At 25.0% G+C, this 23,417-nt stretch overlaps 2 protein-coding genes across 2 annotated transcripts in view; both read right to left on the bottom strand.

Moving 5' to 3' along the window:
• Positions 1–12,415: 12,415 nt before the first annotated feature.
• Positions 12,416–20,272, bottom strand: LOC113383086. Its single transcript, XM_026621341.1, has 8 exons — positions 19,952–20,272; positions 17,800–18,131; positions 16,146–16,300; positions 15,633–15,859; positions 14,690–14,789; positions 13,786–14,121; positions 12,854–13,063; positions 12,416–12,508 (listed from the first exon to the last, which is right to left on the bottom strand). Exons 1-8 carry the CDS (start codon positions 20,219–20,221, stop codon positions 12,423–12,425), a joined length of 1,716 nt encoding a protein of 571 aa, XP_026477126.1. The 5' UTR covers positions 20,222–20,272; the 3' UTR covers positions 12,416–12,422.
• Positions 20,273–21,246: 974 nt separating this feature from the next.
• The window catches only part of LOC113382768, a 62,600-nt gene continuing 60,429 nt past the window's right edge, over positions 21,247–23,417 (bottom strand). The window contains exon 3 of the mRNA XM_026620998.1: positions 21,247–21,427. Coding sequence (XP_026476783.1) covers positions 21,370–21,427 — 58 coding nt within the window. The 3' untranslated portion in view covers positions 21,247–21,369. The remainder of the gene's footprint in view (positions 21,428–23,417) is intronic.

Raw genomic sequence — 23,417 nt, 5'->3', positions numbered from 1 at the left:
ATATGAATTTAACATATTTGCACAAAATTAAAAATGTCAATAAGTAGTGATTCAGCAATCGTTTCAATTATTATGATAATATAAAATATTTATAATGTACATTTACACCCCCAAACATTTCGTCGTTTTTCCCAACGTCGTGTTTTTGACCTGCGGCGACGGGTCGTCCCGGGTTACGGTGTGAATCATCAGGGCGCCGGCCTGGGAAATTTGTGAATTGCAAACTCTCGTATATGACATTTTTTTTCGAAATTTTTGTTGGATGTTCAATATGTTTATTTATACGATTATTAAATTATTTATATTATTAAATCAAGTGAAATTGTGTATATAAATTTTCAAATTTCTAAATTTTAGATTGATTTAGAGAATTTTAAATTGATTTTATTAGGCATATTTACATTTTCATTATTGGATGAAACATCCTTGATATTTCATAAATTTATATTTTGTGAACAGTATTTTCAAACTAAATTTTTCTTACTTATTTTTAGTATAAATTTATAGATATTAATTATATTAAAATTAATTATATAAATATATAATTTAAAATATCTGTCCTTATTGCTGTATATGTGCTATAAACATGAATATATCATATTAATTTCTATATCACATATATAGTGATAGGCAAACATTTTATAAATTATATATTTATATAATTGATTTTAATATTTTTAATATCAATATATTTATATGATTCACGTTTATACTCTGAGTTTAAAATTTATTATAAATGTAATATAGATAAATGCATTTATCTCATAACCAGAGCCTTGAAATTATAAATTGCATTTAACACAAAATCTAAAAAACATTAAAAGTACAATTTATAGCTTTAACAGCTATTACAAAATTTAATAAAAATTAAAAGCATAAAATAATTAATTTCCAAATGTGGAACAATATTATTATTTTTGGAATTAGACCAAGCAAAATAATTAAAATTTTCCAGAAATTTAAATGCTTCATTTACTTAGTATACCAAGACTACTTTCTTCAATAATAACAATGATTCAGAGTATCTTCGTCTACTTTTATATATTTACACATTTTATATATTATTATAATTACACATGACTTAATATTTGTGAAACTTTGTAATAATAAAATTTACACAAATATGTAAAGCTAATTAATAATTAGACGATATGAATTTGTTCTTTCTCTTATTGCATATACAAACTTTCAATGAATAAACTTTAAATATGTTGAGCATTTTTCGCGAACATGATATAATTCTTAAATTAATTCGCAATTTAAATTATAATTTATGTGATTTTTTAAATAGTAATTTATGTAATTTGTTTATTTTTTGTAATGCATATATATAACTTGTTTTAAAAATTCGGGTATGAGATCATTTGTACAGTTTTTATACATTTTTGGAAGTCGATATTTATCTTTTTAGCTACCGAACTTAATTAGATTTTAATGGTTTTAAATTGGAAATGACGTTATATTGGAATAGTTATGAATGACTAAGCAAATTATCATGAATAAATATAAATTGTTGAACTCTAATATATATACATATATATATATATATATATATATAAATATATACTATATACTATATATACTATATTATAATACTGTATATACTATTTACTATACTTTATACTCTAATTTCTCTATACTTCAATTCGGCTCTATATGTGTGTCATCATTCAGCTAAAATAAAATAATTTAAAACGCTGGAAAAATTAATAACAATAAGATAATATATAACTTAATAAAAATAATGTTTACTAATCAGGAGAAAATCTTACAAATATAAAAATGAAATTATTATTGTCACAAAATTATTGAACTGTTTCTATTCCTATTTAGGTAATTCAAGTAACTTGTTAAAATTGAAAATAAATGTCCAAAGAGTTAGAAACTAAAAAAAGTATAAAATTTTCAATTTTTCTGACAATTGATAAATTCATAAATTAATTAGGAAAATGTGGTAAATTATTTTCATATAATATTTGAAAACTAATTTGTTTCATTTAACACCATGTCTATAGGAAACAATGCAGTTTTTGGTTTATCAATTTCTATTAATGATAATTTCTTAAAAATTTGCAGATATAAACGTTTTGCATAATAAATGCATATATACATTATATATGTATAATATATAATTATATTAGTTTTTTCCTGGTTGCTGAATAATGATACATGTTTTCTTGAGACGTATAATTAAAATAAATATAGTTATTTCATTTCGACGAATTGGCTGTTAATTATTTCAAAAGTGCATACAAAGTTGTATAGTTGTATATATGTAATTATTCAACCGACTATTAATTTTAAATATAAATATTGAATATAATTGTCCTAAATTGTGAACAGAGTTAGGTATTTTAAACAAACAACTAATTAGACCAAAAACGGTATCTTAGACCAAAAACGGTAGAACTGACGTAAATATGTAGGTAATTTTTGTGATTAAACACAAAAAAAAATAAAAATTAATTATTGCAGAGTTAATATTAATAACTCTAAAAATAGATTTTTTTTAAATTCTTTTAGATTTCTATAAAATAAAGAAAAAATAAAATAAAATGTATAAATTTCTTACATTTTTGGATTTCTATAAAATAAAGAAAAATAATATAAAACATTATAAAGACGATATCTATAGTTATATATACTCGCACATAAGTAAATTATTTTAAGAGTCTTCTTTTTATTAAGTGTCTATTTCTATTCGTTTTGCGTTATTAAGATTTGATTAAAATGTTTTACAAATGTCAAGTTTCAATAATTAGTTTAAAAATTAACATTTATTAATAGGTCAAATGTTTTCTTGAAATTTGCAATAAAATAGCATAAATCAAATTACTGTTTACGTGGTGTTAAAATTACCGTGAGATCATTATCATCATTAAGAATTATTTCATATGACTTATTGCACATAAACCTATATCACAGAAAGATTTATTAAAAAACACAGGAGCAGCTCAAATGCTAATGATCTCATGGTTATTAATAATAATAATTTAGTAGGTTTTTATATATTTGGTACTAGATATATGTGCCAATTTTTGCTTTAAAAGCAAAAAAGGCACATATATAAAAAGCGTAAAAGATTTTCTTAATTTTTAACTTCCTGAAAGATATGTTTATGTTGCCTGAAAATCTGATTTGATAACTTAATGTTTTTTTGGCGATAAGAGTAATTTTGAAAAAAGGTATATGCATGAATGCGGTTGCAAATTTAGTAAACTTATATGATATTTTTTTAATTTTTTGTATATATCAGCGATCAGAAATAAGTTCTATAAGCTGTTTGTTATTAAGCCAGCTGGATGGATTGATATTAGGCTGTCCAAAAAAGCAATTAAAAACTGCTGCACCAATTTTTCAAATTCATTTGATATAAAAAATTATGATTCGCGTTGTTTAGTTGTGAATTTTAATCTATAGAGCCGTTTCTTTGCATTTAAGTCACGTGTACAAAATTTGTCAACATGTTCCCTAAAAATCTTAAAGCGGTGTTGAAAATTCAAAATTCGTCATTAGAATGTTAGTTGGAAATCATGATTATAATCAATAAAAAATTGGCATTAATTTAAAAATATCATAAGAATAAAATATTTGATTAATTCTCATCTACTGTTTTTACTATATCATTTTAATTTATATGGTATATTAATTTATTGTAGTCCAGAAAGTTTCAAAATATTATAAATATTTTAACATTACAAAAAATATTTCAATAACTTTGACGGCACAGCTTGATTGTTAGTGACAAAACGTACTAAATAAAAAATGTTTATATTTATTTAACGATTGAATTCGACAAGTTAGATGCTTTATTATTAACATTAATAATTAAATTGGATATAATTAAATAAATAGTTATTCTAACTCTGCTGATGAATATTTCTGATGAAATACCAGATCAGGGTTATATACATTATTATCTCGGTAAAAAATGTACTCATGAAATTTATATGGTGCATTGGTTGAATAATGTAGCCAATATTTCGTAAAATAGCTTTAAAATTAAAATTAAGACATTGGATCTAATAGCACCCTGACTATCCTATTTTAGGCCGCCTGTGGAGTAAAAAGGACCAGGTGACAAACTTTTGGAAAAAAGTAAAAAAAACATATATATAATATGATAAATTAGACAAGAGTTTTACTGAACAAAGTCAAATAGTTGTTTGTTTGATATGTGTTTGAATTGGTTTGGTTTTTGCAATATAATTACTCAAAGTCAAATTGGACCTTTGTGTCTCGTCTTTCCCCATGTCATAGTATTAGTAATATTAATGATTTTTTATTTTTTCAATTTGATGAAATTTTCATACTCTTGAACCAAAAATCCAAACAGAAATCATATAACATTATATTTTTTATTTTTGATTACAAGATAGACAAAAGACTTACGAGATTTTATATTATAAAAGAATGGATTATTTGTGGAAATACAAAAATTATTTATATTTGTATATATATATATATATATATATATATATATATTATGGTGGTCCTTAATATGGACATTTTCGAATTTCCTTGCTTCCAAGGGCTCAAATGGTTCCAAATTGATAAAAAACAATTCTCTCAAAGTTTTAGCTCTTAATATCAACTGATATCAATGTTTTTAGATATAATTTAGCGAACAAATGAATGAGTTTTATTCAAAATTTGTCGCTAAGTTATACCTAAAAATTTTTTTGTTTTAATTTTTATAATTTTTTTCAAAACTTTCATAGAATGTCCATATTAAAGACCACCCTAAATATATATATATATATATATATATATATATATATATTAATTTTTTTTATTATAATTTTGATGTTGAAATATGTGCTATTCAGTTTTCAGGGCAATACATCAATTAAAAAATTTGTATGACTTTAAAACATTTTTATTTTTTCCATACGTTTCGACACATTGTTTTGTGTCATCTTCAGTGGACTATGTAATTGAATTAATCCTAATTATTTTATATTATAAATGTTCACAATGCACAATCCTAATTATTTTATATTATAAATGTTCACAATGCAAACAAAAAACCAATCCTTGTCATTTTAAATTGAACAATATATAAATTTTTGAATGACAAGGATTGGTTTTTTGTTTGCATTGTGAACATTTATAATATGAAATAATTAGGATTGTGCATTGTGAACATTTATAATATGAAATAATTAGGATTAATTCAATTACATAGTCCACTGAAGATGACACAAAACAATGTGTCGAAACGTATGGAAAAAATAAAAATGTTTTAAAGTCATACAAATTTTTTAATTGATGTATTGCCCTGAAAACTGAATAGCATATATATATATATATATATATATATATATATATAAATTAAGATTAACTGAATTTACCTTTAGTTTCACGAATATTACTCTGCACTGCACTTTTAACAGAAGGAATTTTTTTCAATATTACTCGAAAATTTCAAAAAACTTCAAAAAGTCATTTACTCTAATCAAATAATTTTTTCATTAACTCCATAAAACAATCACTTGCACTTACTAATTTTCAATAAATATCTATTTAATACCAAATTAAAAAAATATATTTAATTTAAAATCGTTCGTGCATGGCAAAGGTGTATATGTATACACTAAACACCTAGAGTGCTCATTGTATACTGAATTGTATTGTAGTGATATCGGTATGAAGTTAAGTGTCGAGCCCGAGCGCTCCGCCGGACGCCAGTGGAGCCCCATTCTAATAATAGCGAGGGCCATAAGCACGATTCCTGCTAAGGTGAAGGGCAACGTTGCTAAATAATAAATATGCACTTACGTTTTACTAATACCAACGGCAACGAGATGATTCAGCGTTTGTTCGTCAAAGATCATTGGATAGGAAAACGATCTGAATTGATCGTCCTAAAAAATCAAATATATGAAGTAACATTTTTTACCCCTAATTAGCTTTTTTGAGAACAATAGATTTTGCATGTTTCTGTTGCAAAGAAGTGGCTTGACTGATTTTTGCTAAAATCTAATCAACGCAAGTACCAATCGCGTTACATCAAATGGCTCTTCAATTTTTCCAAAAAATTCAAATATATATACATCGTGCCTTGAAGAAAATTCCTAGAACTTCCCGAACCAAAAATTAATTTTATTTAAGAAACCTTGAATTCTAATGAGATTCTTGGAAATTTTGAAATGTTTGAAAAAAAAGACTTTTCTGAAAAATTTGTTTTTTTAACATGTTGAAATTTGTTGAAAATTTTGAACTTTCTTTCTAAGCAATTGTGCTGCGTGGCTGTTTTAGAGAAGAAATATCGAAGCGCGTATGCGCCGCGTGTCTTATGATTAAACTTTGGTACGAAACTCATAGAAATGTAAACATAATTTATACTCATTATTAAAATCTCTATAAAATACCTGATAGTTTGATGTGCATATATCTAATGGTCATTTTGACCTCCAAATAGCTTTTTTTCACTTTTTTTACTCGATCTTTGAATCAGCTAGACCCGCCTTCCCAAAAATTCAATAATTTTTCTTTATTTTGCCAATACAAGTAAAATGTTTTTTTGAATCATTGAAATCGGACGTTCCGTTTTCTCAATAACTGAGTAACTGTTTTTGGCACTTTTTACCCCGGTTCTTCGAAACTGTTGGACCTGCTTTGTCCAAAAACTAATAAGCACGTCTCCTTATCAATGGGAATCGAATGTTTTTTGAATCATTCAAATCGGTTGGTCTGTATTCCCGAAATCGCACTCACACACATGCATTCATTTTTTCTAAAGTATGCCAAAATGTTCAGAAACCTTTGACAATTAAAGATATATAAAAATTTTTATTTTTAATTTTTGCGATTACTATAACTTACCCTACGGGAAGTTAACTAGGTGTAAGTGGCAATTAGCTTTAATGATAGTTGCATGAACTTTGATTCATTTGAATAATCAATATTAATGCAGATTTGATAACTTCTAAAAGTGTGGAAACAATTTAGAAATTTTGACGAGACCCATTATCATAAATTTTAATGAATTTTTACAATTAAACCTCTTTTCGTAGGCTTATAATGTTTAAGAATATTTATTAAGATCCTGATATACTAAAAAAGATTCCATAAAAATTGTCAAAAAAAGAAATAATTACAAACAAATGACCCGGTGGAACTCTACCAAAACTAATCAGTACGATTCCAAACTGATGTCTTTCGAACAGTTTTTGAATTTTTTTAATTTTTAAAATCGGTTCAGGACAATATATTTTGCAGTTTTTTGCTAATTACAAAGAAACGGCTTGACTGATTTTCGCTAAAAACTAAACAACGCTTAGTACCAATTGAGTTGCTTTTTTATATGGCCCTTTCAATTATTGAAATTGGCGCCGCCGTTTTCTGAGAAAACGTCGACCAATGGTAAAAATGGGCTCGCACACACACATTTATCCTTTAAATTTTGGTCGCAAATGTTTCAAAAATTCAAAACGTTGAGAAAACAGAAATGTAGGAGGTCGGATTTTCTGGCAAAAATAACGAAAAGAATATATGGCTTACTGGTCTGGTTCTAACGAAGAAAAACAGAGTGTGAAAACTATAAATGAACCATATCAAAATAGAATACTTAGGAAAATTTTAGGTGCTTGCCAAAATGTGCCAAATTAGCTTAATAACTACAAAATCTGATGTGTTATGGGGCGTCTATTAATAGTAAACATTTCTAATTATTTTTGGACTCTTCATCCCCTTTGGTAAAATTTGGTGATATTTAAAATTACCCCTCTCCCCCCCTTTCCAATCCTGCAGGTTTTGAATTTTTTTGACATAATTTTGGATTTTATATATTTAATATTGAATTGTCTATGGTGCGACTTTTGAATCTCATCTCTTCTTTCGATTTTTTATTCTTGTATTACAAAAATTGCTAAATTTGTATTGTCTCCCACGACAGCTTGCAATTTATATTATGTTCAATGAAAAAATCGACTGTAAGATGATTCAGCTTTTATTCTTGCACGAAAAATCATTTTATCCGAAATCGATCGGTAGGTAAAACGATTAGGAGAGGTCGCGATTTGGAGTGACGGTTTTCGAAAGGTATAATGATTCTTATCGGAACGCAATTCTTTCATTATCGATTCATAAATATTCTTTTGCCATAAAGATCTCTAACCACATCATTTCTACTACAATACAATATTATAATTATTATTTTGTGATTGTACAATGGCGAAAAGTACTTTATGATATTTGAAAAGTAATGATCATTGCCAGGACAGACCTGCACTACCTAATGCAATTTTAGATTTTCTAAGGCCTATTAATGATTATTTCTAAAAAAGATAGTTAGCAGATACAGTTTTAACTGTTCCAGAAAAAGTTTACTTCCACCGGAAAATCTGATGTACTAATTTTAAGAATCTTCGACTTTTCAAGATCTTCTGAATCGTTTACCATATCTTGAAAAACCTCATGCCTAAGTTTTCTCCAAAGCAGATACAGCATATATTTACAATATTAATTTTCTAAAAAAAATCTGTTTTCATAAAAAATTCAAAAATCTGTCGTACTAATTTTATGTTTTCTCGACGTTTCAAGTCTTTCTGAATCGTTTACCAAATTTTGAGAAAACCTTGTTTATGTTTTCTCAAAGGCAGACACTGTATATTTAAACTATTAATTGTCTGGAAAAAAGTTTGTTTCTACCAGAAAATCTGATTTCGCTAATTTTATATTTCTTAATAGAGTTATTTTTTATTGTTTAGATCCAAATTATTGATAGTAGCTTACATCAGCAACATTTAATATTTTTTAATATATTCTATTGACCACAAGCATACATCTGATCTTCATTTACATAATATACAAAGTTTATACAAACTCACTTGTATAATATTTAATAACACCAATTTAATAAGTTACTATAATTTATTATGCAGTATTCAAAGAAGCTCCAAAACAAAATGCATCAGACTTTTGATATTAAAAGTTCAACTTTTATCATTTATATGTACATGGTGCCAAAATAATATGATGATTGATCTATTTCGAAATTTTTTATTGGGAGTTACCCAATGAATTACCTCACAAGAATTTCATTTTCGGAATGTCCCTCTAATCTGTCCTTGCTCTGTTAATGAATTGTTTTAATGATTATATTAAACCAACAAATTGCAAATTACGATTTTTGCGACATTGTATTATAACCTATAATTATATTTTTTTACTTCAAAAATAATAATTAGTAAAATTGTTCGCATGTTATAAACAATCTGTATGAGTGTTATTATTTCTTCTGGTATTAATCACTAAATTTAATTAAAATTAAGTTTATAAATTTTATTAGGAGATTTATGAAATATCTATGGATGTATAAAGAGATCACTTTTATTTTAATTTCATTTTGTTATTTGTTTATAAGTTCTTAAATATTTATTTCACTTCATTCATGAGAAATTTAAACTTCGTTCATTCATAGAAAGCACGCATAAAATTATAGTAAAATCATTCAAATTATATTCGTATACTTAAATATAATTATATATGTTTAATATAATATATATATATATATATATATATATATTTATATATATATTTAATGTGCAATTTATTTGAAGACATTAGAATACAATACGCGTCTCAAATATACTTTGTCACGTTTTTTATAAATATGTGCCAAGGATACAAATACATTTATAAAATTTATCTAAACTAATATATATATATATATATATATATGCATTTTTATAAATTTATAGAGTAATATATAAATTTTAGGGTCGATAGGAAAAATGTTATATGTGGGAGATCTGAATTTGCAAAACATTCTAGTAGCTTCGCTTTACTGAAATATTAATTTTTTAATTACTCAAAAATTAGATCATTTATGCTATATGTTTACCTTATTTATTATCTAAAGGGTTTGAAGATCTAACTCCATGATCTTTAAATCCTTTAAAATAAGTTGCAGGATTAAAATAAAGTTTAGACAGTTTAGAATAATTTTTCCTTCGCTTTACTGAAATATTAATTTTTTAATTACTCAAAAATTAGATCATTTATGCTATATGTTCGCCTTATTTATTATCTAAAGGGTTTGAAGATATAAAATAAGTTGCAGGATTAAAATAAAGTTTAGACAGTTTAGAATAATTTTTCTTATTAATATGCTTCACGTTTCAAATAATATTTAAAGAGTTATTCTCTACAAGCTTTGAATTAAATATAACACTTATTAATTAACAGCAATATATTATTCATTATATTACTACCTTATTATTTTACTTTGCTCATTATGTCAATACTTATTATTACAACACAATTACAAATTATATTCTTGGTTAAGAACGTATTCTTTGAATATGTACAAAATTATCATATTTTATTTTGAGTAGATTAAATTTCTTCTCTATTTTTCGTGAATTTGTTATCGATTTTGTCTACATTACACAATATTGATCTTAGACATTTAATTTAATCATGCTAATTATTGCAGGTACTGTTTGCCAAAATTTAAATAGAGAAAGTGTAACTCCTAATAAGAATCACATATTGTTTTGACAGACAAACCATAAACAATCAGCGATAATATATATATATATATATATATATATATATATTATCGCTGTATATATATATATATATATGTATATATTAGGGTGGTCCTTGATATGGATGTTTTCGAATTTCCTTGCCTAAGGGCTCATATGCGTCCAAATTGATAAAAAAAACTCTGAAAATTATAACTCTTGATATTAACTATGATATAGTCCACACTCCGACCAAAGTTTGATTAGATTAGATGCCTACTTTCCAAATGGGTATCTATATTTTGAAAAATTTGTCTATTTTGTCTCTAAAAATTAATCACAAAAATAACAAATCTTTTAAACCTTCTTTTTTGTCTTCCAAAGAAAACAAATATAAAGACGTGACAATATGTAACATGATAAACAAATATAAAGACATAATAACAAAGAAATTACATGTGAAAAATAAACGTTTAAATTCATTAACATATACCTTTGACGTGGCAAATGTGATGCATTTGGTTTTATTGGTAATAATAATTGGTAAATATATTTTCTTGGAAATAAATGATCTGAATTTGTGGTATGAAAGAAGATAGAGGGATAGAGTTCTATAGAGTAATTTTAAATCGGAATATATTTTATTTGTTAACCAACTTGTACCGATTTGCAAAACCGACGTTTCAGGTTCAATTTCGGTTCAAATACTCAAAAGGTTTTCTTAAGCAAAATGTGTTTCAAAAGTAGTATTAAATTTAGACAGAGAAAATATTAAAAAATAAATTAACGCTAAATATAATTTTCCACTAAATGTAAACAATCAATATATTAATTTACAACGATTTAAATCGATAAATACATAACGTAAAATTAAAATAATAAGATTTGCAGATTACTTATTTGGATATGTAAAGGGTAGCAGGGTGGAGCACAAAGGTCTAATTTGGCTTTAATTATATTGTGAAAACTAAACCAGTTTTTCACAACAAATAACACATATCAAACTATATGGCAATGTTCAGTAAACTTCACAGCTAATTCATTGTAAAAGTTATTCATTGTAAAAATAGGCTGGATTAATTGCGACGGCCAGAAAGCAAACAAGTACTATGTTTTATTTTTAATTTTAAAGAGGTTTAACTTATTTTTTGGAAAAAAAATCTTTTTTTTCGACAGGGTAAAGGCTCAGATGGTTCTTTCTATCCCAATCATATGTAAGCTTCTATAAAGATTATATATAAAAAACTCCAGAGTTTTGGCAAATCTAACAAATAATGTTGTTAAAACTTTCTTAACTCTACTTGTTTTTGAAATATCGATGGTGGACCTTTTTACCAGCGGACCTTAGCAAAAAAAAATCTTTAATTTTTTCTTGTCTCTTATATTAAAATTGGTTCAGATTAAAAAATTAACATTCTGGTAATATCAATAATTTAATATTTACCACCTAAATTCTTACCAGTTAAATGCATTCTGGTAGCATTATTTGTAAAGTTTTAGGCGCAATTTGTGTCCCATTTATTCTATAAATTAATTATATCTGGTGTTAAATAATAATTATTGATGATAGTCTGTTTCAATTAGAATACAATAAATAAAATAAATATTTTTGAATAAATTATTTTTAAATAATACAATTACTTTGTAACATGATTTAATATATTTTATACAATAAATATTGGTCGAACATTTAATAATAATAATATGCAATATCAATATAATAAAATCGATTAATATATAAAATAAAATTTACATAGTATATTTGCAGATATTTATGAATATACAAGTATACATATTTGATAGTAATTAATAATATGATAAATATTGGCTTAATAATTAATTCATTTTCATGCTATTTCATCAAATAATATAAGATCAAATACCTATATTTTGTATAAAATGTTATTATCTGCATAAAAATATTATTATTTTATAAATTTCATATTATACAATGCAATACCACTTTGTAAATGTTTCGTTTTTGGCATTTTTCAATTCGTTTATATCTTGTTCACTGATTTTTATTGTGCCTGAAAAATTGATACATTATATTAGACAAAATACATGAAATATAAAAATAAATATATTAAATTTTAGTAACATTCCGCAATAATTTGAATAACTATATATAATCTTATTTAATACTTCAATGTAATCTTTAATTTGTTTGCTAATTTCATATGTATGAATATGATTAAATTGAAAGGATTAAATAGCATAATGATTAAATTAGCATAATTTAAGAACGTATTTCCAACATGAAAAATTTGCATATAATTTCATGATCTTTGTAGCCATAAGTTTTCATAAATTTTTGAAGTTTTATGTTCTTGAATTTGGCACATAAAAATTGTAGTCTTCTATTTACAACTTACCAAGAAGTGTTCTCTTTTTGAGTCGATCATTATTGTAGAGACATATTTTAACACTTGTATATTGCAAATTAATCTCATCACATGGATATGCCAACAAAGATCTCATGGGATCAAAATGTCTGGACAATGATGTCAACACAAATTTTGGACATTGTAAAGACACCAATTTGCGATCGTCATCCACGATGTAGGTTTTCAAGTATAAATATCCTAAAAAAGAAAAGAATTTTTAGTATATCTTTGGGAACTGGAAATTATCTTCAATTTTTGAAATTTACACCATATTTTAGAAATAAATGGAACAATATCGGATCAATATCATGTTTAGAATGTTTGACACAAAATGATAGATCATGTTTAGAAATAAATTGAACCGTTCCAATAATATTAAAATATTTACTTATTACTTAACAGTATCCAGTACCAATTAACTGTACTGCAAACAGTACCTACTAAAGTCTAATATTTGAGTAATTTTTTGTGGATATTATTCTTATTTTGTTGTTCATCTTAGAATGAGAAAATCCTATATTTTTTATCCTTAGAGGATTGTTTCTTGGTGGAACTACTAATGTGTTCAAACTTCCTTTATATTTTTATTATACTGACAACGAGTTGCTAATAAGGTTGTTTGATATAGATATCACTAAATATTGTTAATTGGTAATGAAATTTTCTAATTAACTCACTTGAATCAAGCAAAAGGTTCAACAGCTACAAGATATATAAAGCAACTTAATGCCTAAATCTGGTGGTTAAACAGGAATAAAATTGTCATACTAAATATACAGTTACGTAGTAATAAGAGATACAGATAGATTTGGGATCATCATCAATTTAATCATCTTGGGAAAACTTTGAAGGTTTTAATTACTCTTTCATCAAATTTAAATTTTGCCAAACTATTTCTATCACAAGAAAACTCATCTTACCTCCACACAGATCCAAATCATCTCTAACTTTTCTGGAGCATTTAATCCTATCCACTCTAACAGATAAATAGCTCAAGGAACCATTTGAAGTATCTTCATTTTCCTCATTTTTGAATGGATTAGTACTATCATCATCATCTTCCAAATCGGAATCTTCAAGATCAGTTATTATCCTGTCAAAAGGATTTGCTGGTCTTTGGACTTGTTGTGGTTGATTGAGATTGGATTCTTTTATTGGTTCCTTGGATGGTTCCTTGTCATCTTTGGAATCAGTTGGAGATTCTTGAGATATGAAACGACGGAGAGAGAATCGTGATAGACTTTTTCGGCTAAATACTGAAAATCAAAAGAAAATGATGAGAGAAATATGATAGATAAGATATAGTGTGGCAAATTTATTTAATGAATATTAGAACTATTATGATTTGAGAAATACTTGATTAGTAAAATGTAGAAGATTGGAAAGAAGCACAAATAATTAAGTTTTAACTATCTATCAGCTTTACGTTTAACACGAAGAGTAAAAAAGTCTAACAATAGAAACTTTTCATAGTAATAAGTTTACTAGAAATTAGCTTTAGAATTCTAACTGGAAATTATCAAATTATTTACACTTAATTCTAGATATTATGAACTATATAGCCTTTGTTTTTTTTCACAAGATTGAATTGTGTGAAAAATGTAGATGTTTTGACATGTTTGAATTGAGTGAAAAACCATAGACTATAGTTCATGATTTTTTAACAAGATTCAAGTGAGTGAAAAATGATTTGACAAGTTTTGATTTGAGTGAAAGACCATTATATATATATATATATATATATATATATATATATATATATAAATATATATATATATATATATATATATGATTAGGAGTACTAAAAAGTATGTTAAACTTTACCATTATCAGTTCTTTCTTCCTCGACATTTGTTTTTGGTATTTCCATTTTATCACCATATGATATACTTATTTGTACTTGGCCTTTGCTGGTATCTAGAACCTACCAAGAAATAATAAAAATAATTAAATATAAATGTTTATCTAAAAATTTATAAAGCACCAGCAAATTAAACTGTTAGTAAAGTATTTCCGAGAAAAACTTTTATATACTTGAAAAAAAAATTGATTCTAATGCAACTAATGATATATAAATCTTCTGCACGTTTTTTGTTGTTTTTGGCGAAAATTTCTGGTTTATATGATGGTATTATTTTTCATTCTTTATTGTTACATTTTTTCAAATTCAACTCGATTTTGTTACATATCTGAAGATAAAATGGAAATAGCAACTAATGGGCCGATTCTGCCGCACAATTCACCAAAGTTATGGCAAGGCCATGTTACGCTCCGACTTCCATACATTATGCTACTGAAACATACTGAATACTGTCATGTATTTGCTGTGCGTTCAGGCAGTTTTACACATAAACTGCGACGTCACTCGTATGTTATGAACCTGAGTCAGAAAGACCCTGTTATGTAAGATCGTTTTTTTGACATTGTTACGCTCCAACTTCCATATATTATGCTACTGAATCATACTGAATACTGTCAAAATGTCATGTATTTGCTGTACATTCAGACGTTTTACACATAAACTGCAACTTCATTCGTATGTTATGAAGGTGAGTCCCTGTTATGTAAGATCTTTTTTTTTACATTTGTGCGGTTTTTAGGTTAGGTTTTCTATCTGACAACCTGAGAAAAACGCTTATCTGCACAACAATCACATGGCTTTTGTCAATACTTAGAACGAATTAGTGTGGAAAGTTCTTCATAACATAGCCTTGCCTTAACAATTTGTCTATTATGCGGTAGAATCTGTCCATAAATCTATACTCACAGAGCATCTTCTTGGCACTGAACTTTCACTACTCATAGAAGCATCAAAGAAACTGGTCCTGGTATTTGGTGAGGTTGGACTAACATCATCGGTCGGTGTTTTACTTAAACTTTCCCTCATGTCCTTAAAATCTCTGATGGTCTTCCAAACTTCTCGAGATTTTACAAAGTATCCGCGTTCCAAAGAACTTTTGTCAAACGCGTGGGTCAAAGTGCAGGTTACAGTACCTGGAGAGATATATTGATAATTTATATTTGTTACAAAGAGAAATATCTTTAATAGTGAAAATATTATTAAAGTGCATATAAAAAGTTGTAAAAGAGATAAAGAAGGCGTCTTTTGGTAGATGATCCATAGGTTGTAAATCCATATATCTGCCTCTAGTACTATTGATTAATTTGAAATGATCTAAAAAAATCTTGAAAATTTAGTCTTGCTTGAAATTGCTTGAAATCTTTGTGTTGCTTACATACTATTATTTACTAAATTATTATTGTATATTTTCTAATTTACCTATAGTTCTTTTACTATCGACAGTAGGACGTTCAGGCGTTGGTTTGTTGATTTTTTTCTTATCATCTTTCTTGTTTTCTTCTTTAGATTTTTTATTGCCCAACTTCTTTTCAACTAAAGTCTCACAGTAAGAATCAACAGTCTTTTTGAAGGCTCTGAGAAAAAACATCATTTATAAAAAAACTTAGTAATAGAATTCTATTAGCACATTAAAAAGTTAAGAAATCATTATAGTTAAGTTAGAAAATCAAAATAGTTTTAGTTTATATGTTAACAACGAGAGAATACATAATGGCCTTAAAAAAAAATTAAAGGTCACATCAATATAACGAGAGAATGCGGAAAGTGTGAAAATCCAAATTATTTAATTAAAAAGAATATTATAAATCTTATTCCAGATACTAAATATTTTATTTTTAAATTTATTGTTAATTTATAAATACAGTCAAAAATTATAGAGCTCAATAAAATATTAGGTGGAAGTCCCGTAACGCCGGACGGCACCAAGCACCGAACACTCTATTTAACACGCATTATTTAAGCGTGTATAAATCTTTTTATTTTAAAATACAAGTGAAAGGGGTATGAGGGGCACACAGGTACAGGATCACGCGCCAAGTCAAGCCAATTTTTTTATTTATTTATAAATAATTTTAGGTGTCCGTCACTAGTGGACTTCCCCCTAATTATTCGAAGTTATATTAATTTCTATAGGTATGCACATAAATACATTATACAATAAGAATTTATAGCCAGAATAAATTATTTTATAGACAGAAATATGAAATAAAGTGGGGTTTGTCAGTGCTAAATACTAAGTATTTTTGGACAATTCGTAAAGAAATTATTCAAGTCTATTGCAAACATACATGTTCTTATAAGCAATATTTGTTAAAAGCGTACTTAAAAATGTTAGCATAAAAAAGTTTAAAATATGTTTAGTGGATTTTAATAAAAGCTACAGCAAAGCGTGGACGAGTATGCTAGTATATTTTGGGTATCATTTTATGATAAATTATCATTCAATATTTCGATTGACGTTTCAAAATGCTCGAACATATTTATTCCCGTAGCTACCAATTTGATATTTTTGGGACACTTGACTTGACTGATGTGTTAAGCAAATATAAATAATGAAACAAATAAATCTGAAGTACATAGATACTTATTGTTATTGATCTCATTTCATAAGCAAATAATAATCAAGTTCTCACATGGGAAACAATGGGCCTATTATCGAGATAGTTATAATAAAATTTAATTGTGATATATGCATACATACATACATACAATTATAATATATATATATATATATATATATATATATATATATACCTATTTGTCAAAATTTTCAGGGTCACCTGTAATATAGAGGGGCCCATTATATTAAAAATATTGCAGTTATTATATAAGGTTGTCAAATATCTCCCTTTGAATAAAGAGCAAAAAAGCGGAAGGGAGATATTTGACAACCTAATATTAAAACTTGAGTCTATAATATTGTTTGTAAAACATTCTTACTTATCAAAATAGCACCAAATATTTCCATAGTTTTGATCTGTGTTCTATTATATATTTGATAGTAAATTGGATTCGAAAAAATGTTATATAAAAAAAGCATGATTTACAAAATAAGACAATATTTAATACTTACTTATACGTATTTTCATTTATCATTAAATCACTCATACTGGCACAAAGAGTAATTGTCACGAAGAATCCATTTAGATCTATTGCATCATTAGCATTAAAATTTTTATTAATGTTTTCCTCTTTGCCTGCGTCATCTGACTTATTTTTCTGGCCAAATTTTTGTATAAATTTTTGGCTAAATTTTTCAAATTTTGAAGAATTATTTTTATCGATATCTTTATTTGGATCCCTCGATACACTGAATCTGAAAACTTCGTTGAAAATTGTGTCTGAGGAATTGGTTACAGGAACTGTATTCGATTCGTATTTCTTTTGGCCTGGGTAAAGCTTCACCTGGAAAATGATATTTGATATTAAAGTAATCATTTATAAATAAATATATATATATATATATATATATCCATATATATATATATATATATATATATATATATATATATATATCGTCTAATCACAATCGTAATAAAAATTATAAAAAAATTACCAAGTATCAAAAACTACATCTGAAAGTGTTGGGGTTTCTTAAGAAAAATAACCGAATTGACCATCGATAACCAAATTGAGATTATTAAAAAATGCAGATAATTTGTTTCATGTAAACCATAATCCACGAATTTGAAAACATTTCTAATTTTTTTATAAAGTTTAATATAAGAACCTTTAAATAAAATAATTTTACACTTTTATTCTTATATTAAAATAATAGGTACTTTTTTAGCAACATTCCATTTATATGCACAATATCTATATAGCGTATTTTGTTATAATTATAATTTGGCGAAAATATTAGTGAATATTTAATGATATCTAACATACAGAATTTCCAAAAAAATTTCAAAAATTGCCTCACCAATATCAAAGTTTTAGTATATTGTGGGAAGAGACATTCCAAAAATAATAAAAAAAATGCAATACCGAGTAAGAAAGACTTCATCTTTAGTGTTAGGTTTTCTTGAGAAAAATAACTAAGTCGATATCCAACTTGGGATTATTAAAAAATGTAGATAATTCGTTCCATGAAAACCTTAATCCAGGAATTTGAAAACATGTTGAAAACCAATTTGAAGACGATGACTCCTTTCTTAGAAAACTAATTCAAAGGCGTTCATTTTTTGCGAGAAATTTGCTTTCTGAGAAATCTGTCTCTGAATGCGGATGCAAAAAAATTATTAGCGCAATGTATATGATTATAAAAAATATATAATTAATCTGCTGTATATAATGTGATCGAAATGTTGCGATTTTTGAAAAATAATTTTATTTTAATTCTCTGTAATTTTAGAAGTTACTCTATATAAAAAACTAAGAATTTCCTTGTCTTACATCATCTTGCAAAACGGTCATTAGCAACTTTTGTATTTGAGTTTTTAATTAGATTTTCTCGTGAATAATATTTAACCATCACTTCGGTTTTATAACTTTGCTAATTGCAGAAAATCATTTAAAAGAATCTCATTCTTCAGGATAAAAATCTTTTTTTCAGTTGGATGTATGCCGTTCAAATTTTTTTACATATTTTTTTACATCAAAATTAACTAACCCAAACCCATATATATGTTATGTATGTATATATGTATAAATGTATGATAATTTTAATTACATGAATTTTTTCGAACATAATTACATTGATGAGTGAAATTGTGAAAACGATATTTGTTTAGGTGTTGTTTAACATAATCCACTGTGTGAACGAATATTATAGAATTTATTAATCAGCAATTACTTCATTTCTCTAATGAAGGTTTAATTCTAAATGCGAATTACAATGACAAACCGATCATGTCATATTTGAAGTATGACTTTAATTACCCACAAAAGATGCAATTCGTAAAATCCTTACATAATTTTTGTATGTTAAAAATGGTTAAATATTTATCAGTATTTTTACTAAATTATACCAAATAAGCATTGTACCTGTTGAGCATACAAATGAAAAATTGATGAAAAAGTACCTACTATTTTAAAAATAGTGTAAAAATCGTTTTATTTAAAAAAATTGTATAAAATTTTTGTAATTGTAATTGTATAAAAATAAATAAAAATTGGAATTAGTTTCTAGACTAAATTTTAGTCCACTGAATGTTGTTGTTATTATTATTGAATTTAATCTATCCAGTTAGAACTATATTGACAATTTACCATTATCATCTCACCTTTAAAAAGTATCCTTTAACTTGTTTAAGTCCAAACTTCGTCGGCAAATTTTTTGCCCTGGTGACAGTAACTGCCACTTCCTGGTCTCTCTGGTTAAGATCCAAGGTGAACCCGATTTCTGGTTCACTCGAAGTTTTATTAGCATTTGCATTACTCGTGGTTGATTCGATGGAATTGGTTAAATTACTTATATTTGTTGTTAGATTGCTTTTTAAATCGGTTAAATTTTTTGTTATTGATGATAGATTCATTTTTAAACCACTCGTCATATTGGTTAAGTTGTTTTGGACATTAATAAATGTTGCAACCCCACTCGAACTCATAATAGTAATAGAAAATAATTTTCAGAATTTAAATTTAATTGGAAATTTTTTGGTATATTAGGTATTGGAGGATTATATGGAGGATTTCTTAATTTTTAATAATGTTTTAGAATTTTTAGTTTTTTTTTTAATATTTTGTATCTTAACATATATGCAAGTGGTATAAATTATAGTTAAATATTTAAAAATATTATATCAAGTTACTATCAATTTTTATATATCAAATTCTAGTCAAGCATTAATCACACAACTTGAATTATTATAATATTTTACGAATTTTATGAATTTAACTTGCTTTCATAATATTTTTGTATATTTTTGCATAAGCATTAATATTTTTGAAAAACGTATCAGTTATTTTTATTGCAAATTTCTAAACACATTAAAAGTAACGTGCACTAATTAAAAAAAATAGATTATGAGTAACTTTATATCCAACAGTAATAAATAAACATAAAATTTAATAGTATTTTTCTTGACAACTTTCTTAAAAAATTAAATAAAATCATAAGTAATTTTATATCAAGCAATAATCAATAAACATAAAAATTTATATTTTTTTTAACTTGATGATTTAATATTTTTCTATATTTTTTTAACGAAATTAAATTGTTATGAGTACTTAGAACGTTACTTCAATTTTTTAATAAGAAAGTTTCTTTATTGATTAATTGGCGCATTCTAATCACTTGTAATTATAATAAATCAGTATTTAAAACTTTTTTTAAATTAAATTTTAATTTTTTAATTTATTTAATATATTAAAAGATATTGCTAAACATATAACATATATGGATTAAATAATTTTTATAAAATAAATAATATTATCTTGAAGGTATTAGTTATATCACATGTTGAACTACTTTGATCCACAAAAATTTGGCACACTTCGAAGCACTTTGTTTTATAAACTTAAATTAAATATTATAAATATTTATACGCTGCATATATTTGTTTAAAAATATTTTAAACAATTATTTTTAAATTATTTCTTATCCCTATAATTTTTATTCCATCACATGTTTATCCTTTATATGAAAGAAGCGGATTTGGAACCGGCTCCAGTTTCGATTGGTTTCACCACTTATATTATATCACAATGCATTAATTTGTGTTATTTGAACATTTGAATTATTCACTTGTTTGCTCCATCTGCAATAAGAAATAATTTTATAATATGACACCAATTTAGAGATATGAAAATTGATACATATTTATATATAAAGAGAGCAGTATATATATAAATAGACATGTATATATATATATATATAATATATATATATATATATATATATATATGTATATATAAATATATATGTATGTATGTATGTATGTAAGTTTATACATGTGTAAAACAATACTGGAACGTGATCTAATTATTTCATTTAGCACTTTTGAAATTTCACATGACTCAACTAAGCCATGATTACACTTCTTCTAATACATATATTTCTGTATATGTATATATATATATATATATATATATAACACTTATCTATACTACTTTTATTTTATTTGATAATATATTTTGCTGATACGATGTCAAACACTTCATATTCAGAAAATGTTACTGAAAACAATTTGCTGTAACGGTAAAAATGAAACTTAATTGATATACAAGTGTATATCATACCTATTATATCACTTTCTCACTAAAACTTTATCAAAACTTTTGATATATAGTTAAAATTTTAATTTAATAAATTCAAATACTGAGCATAAATCTTTATAGATATTATAAGTAATTTGCGCTTGAAATATTAAAAATACTATGGCAAAATATTATATATGAATCAATATAATCAAAGTAAAAATGAAACTTTTTAAATTAACTAAAATCACTATCTTACTAGAAACTTCATCAAAACTTTGAAATATTGTTAAACTTTCTCGCTAAAAACTTTATCACAATTTTTGAGATATAGCTAAAATTTTATTTTGATAAATTCAAATATTAAGCACAGATCTTTATGCATATTATAAGTGATTTGCACTAATTATAATAAAATATTTTTAAATAATAAGACAAGATTACTCAATAATAGCTGTAAAACTATAATCAAAGTGAAAATGAAACTTTTTCTAACTAACTAAATAACTTACTCTACATGAATGCAATATCTAATATATCACAAAGGACTTCATTGAAACTTTTGAAATAAATGCAAAATTTTAAAACTTTTTCACCAAAAAATTTTGAAGCTTTTTAAACTAACTAAAAAAACTGACTCTACACGAATGCAAAATTAAAATTAAATTAAATTAAAATTGAAATATTTGCAGAATTTTAAAATTATCTCACGAAATACAGTTAATAATTAATTAATTTAATTTTTAATAAATTCAAACTTTAAACACAAGTCTTTAAACTATAATCAAAATAAAAATGAAACTCTCTTTGAAAAAACTTTTAAAATATTTGTAAAATTTTAAAACTTTTTCACTAAAAACTTCATCAATTTTTGGAAATACTGTTAATCTTTAATTAATTTAATTTTTAAAAAATTCAAACTTTAAACTATAACCAAGTAAAAATAAAACCTTTTAATTAACTCTACAAGAATGCCATCTTTATTATACCACTATCTCACTAAAAACTGTATTAAAACTTTGAAATATTTATAATATTTTAAAACTTTCTTACTGAAAACTTTATCAAATCTTTTGAAATGCTGTTAAAATTTAATTAAATTAAGTTTTAATAAATTAAAACTTCAAACACCAATATTTAAACTCTAATCAAAGTAAAAATGAAACTTTTTAAATTAACTGAAAAATAACCCTACATGAATGCCATATCTATTATATCACTATCTCACTACAAACTTTAAATTTTGTTTAAACTTTAAGTTTTATTAAAATCTTTGAAATATTTGTAAAGTTATAAAACTTTATCACTAAAAACTTGAATAATTTTTTGAAATAGTGTTAATATTTAATTGATATAAATTTTAATAAATTCAAACTTTAAACACAAATGTTTAAACTACAATCATAGTAAAAAAACATGACAACTTTTGAAATATTTATAAAAATTTAAATTTTCACTCTAAAACTTAATCAAATCTTTGAAATACTGTTAATAATAAATTAAGTTAAATAAATAAAACTATAAATAAAGCATTAAATTTAAAACTTTGTT

Source organism: Ctenocephalides felis, unplaced genomic scaffold (assembly GCF_003426905.1).
Source record: "Ctenocephalides felis isolate EL2017-DRISC unplaced genomic scaffold, ASM342690v1 CF-g0.4_SCAFFOLD_03570, whole genome shotgun sequence".
Lineage (NCBI taxonomy): Eukaryota > Metazoa > Arthropoda > Insecta > Siphonaptera > Pulicidae > Ctenocephalides > Ctenocephalides felis.
Note: the sequence above shows the minus strand (reverse complement) of the source record. Positions and strands in the feature narration are given on the sequence as shown.

Coding starts and splice junctions, on each gene's coding strand:
- LOC113383086 (XM_026621341.1), bottom strand. CDS start 20,221: ATGACGAGTGGTTTAAAAATGAATCTATCATCAATAACAAAAAATTTA. Junction 13,064..13,785: donor TGATTTGGATCTGTGTGGAG/GTAAGATGAGTT, acceptor TTTCTTTTTTAG/GATATTTATACTTGAAAACC. Junction 12,509..12,853: donor CAAAAAGAGAACACTTCTTG/GTAAGTTGTAAA, acceptor TCAATTTTTCAG/GCACAATAAAAATCAGTGAA.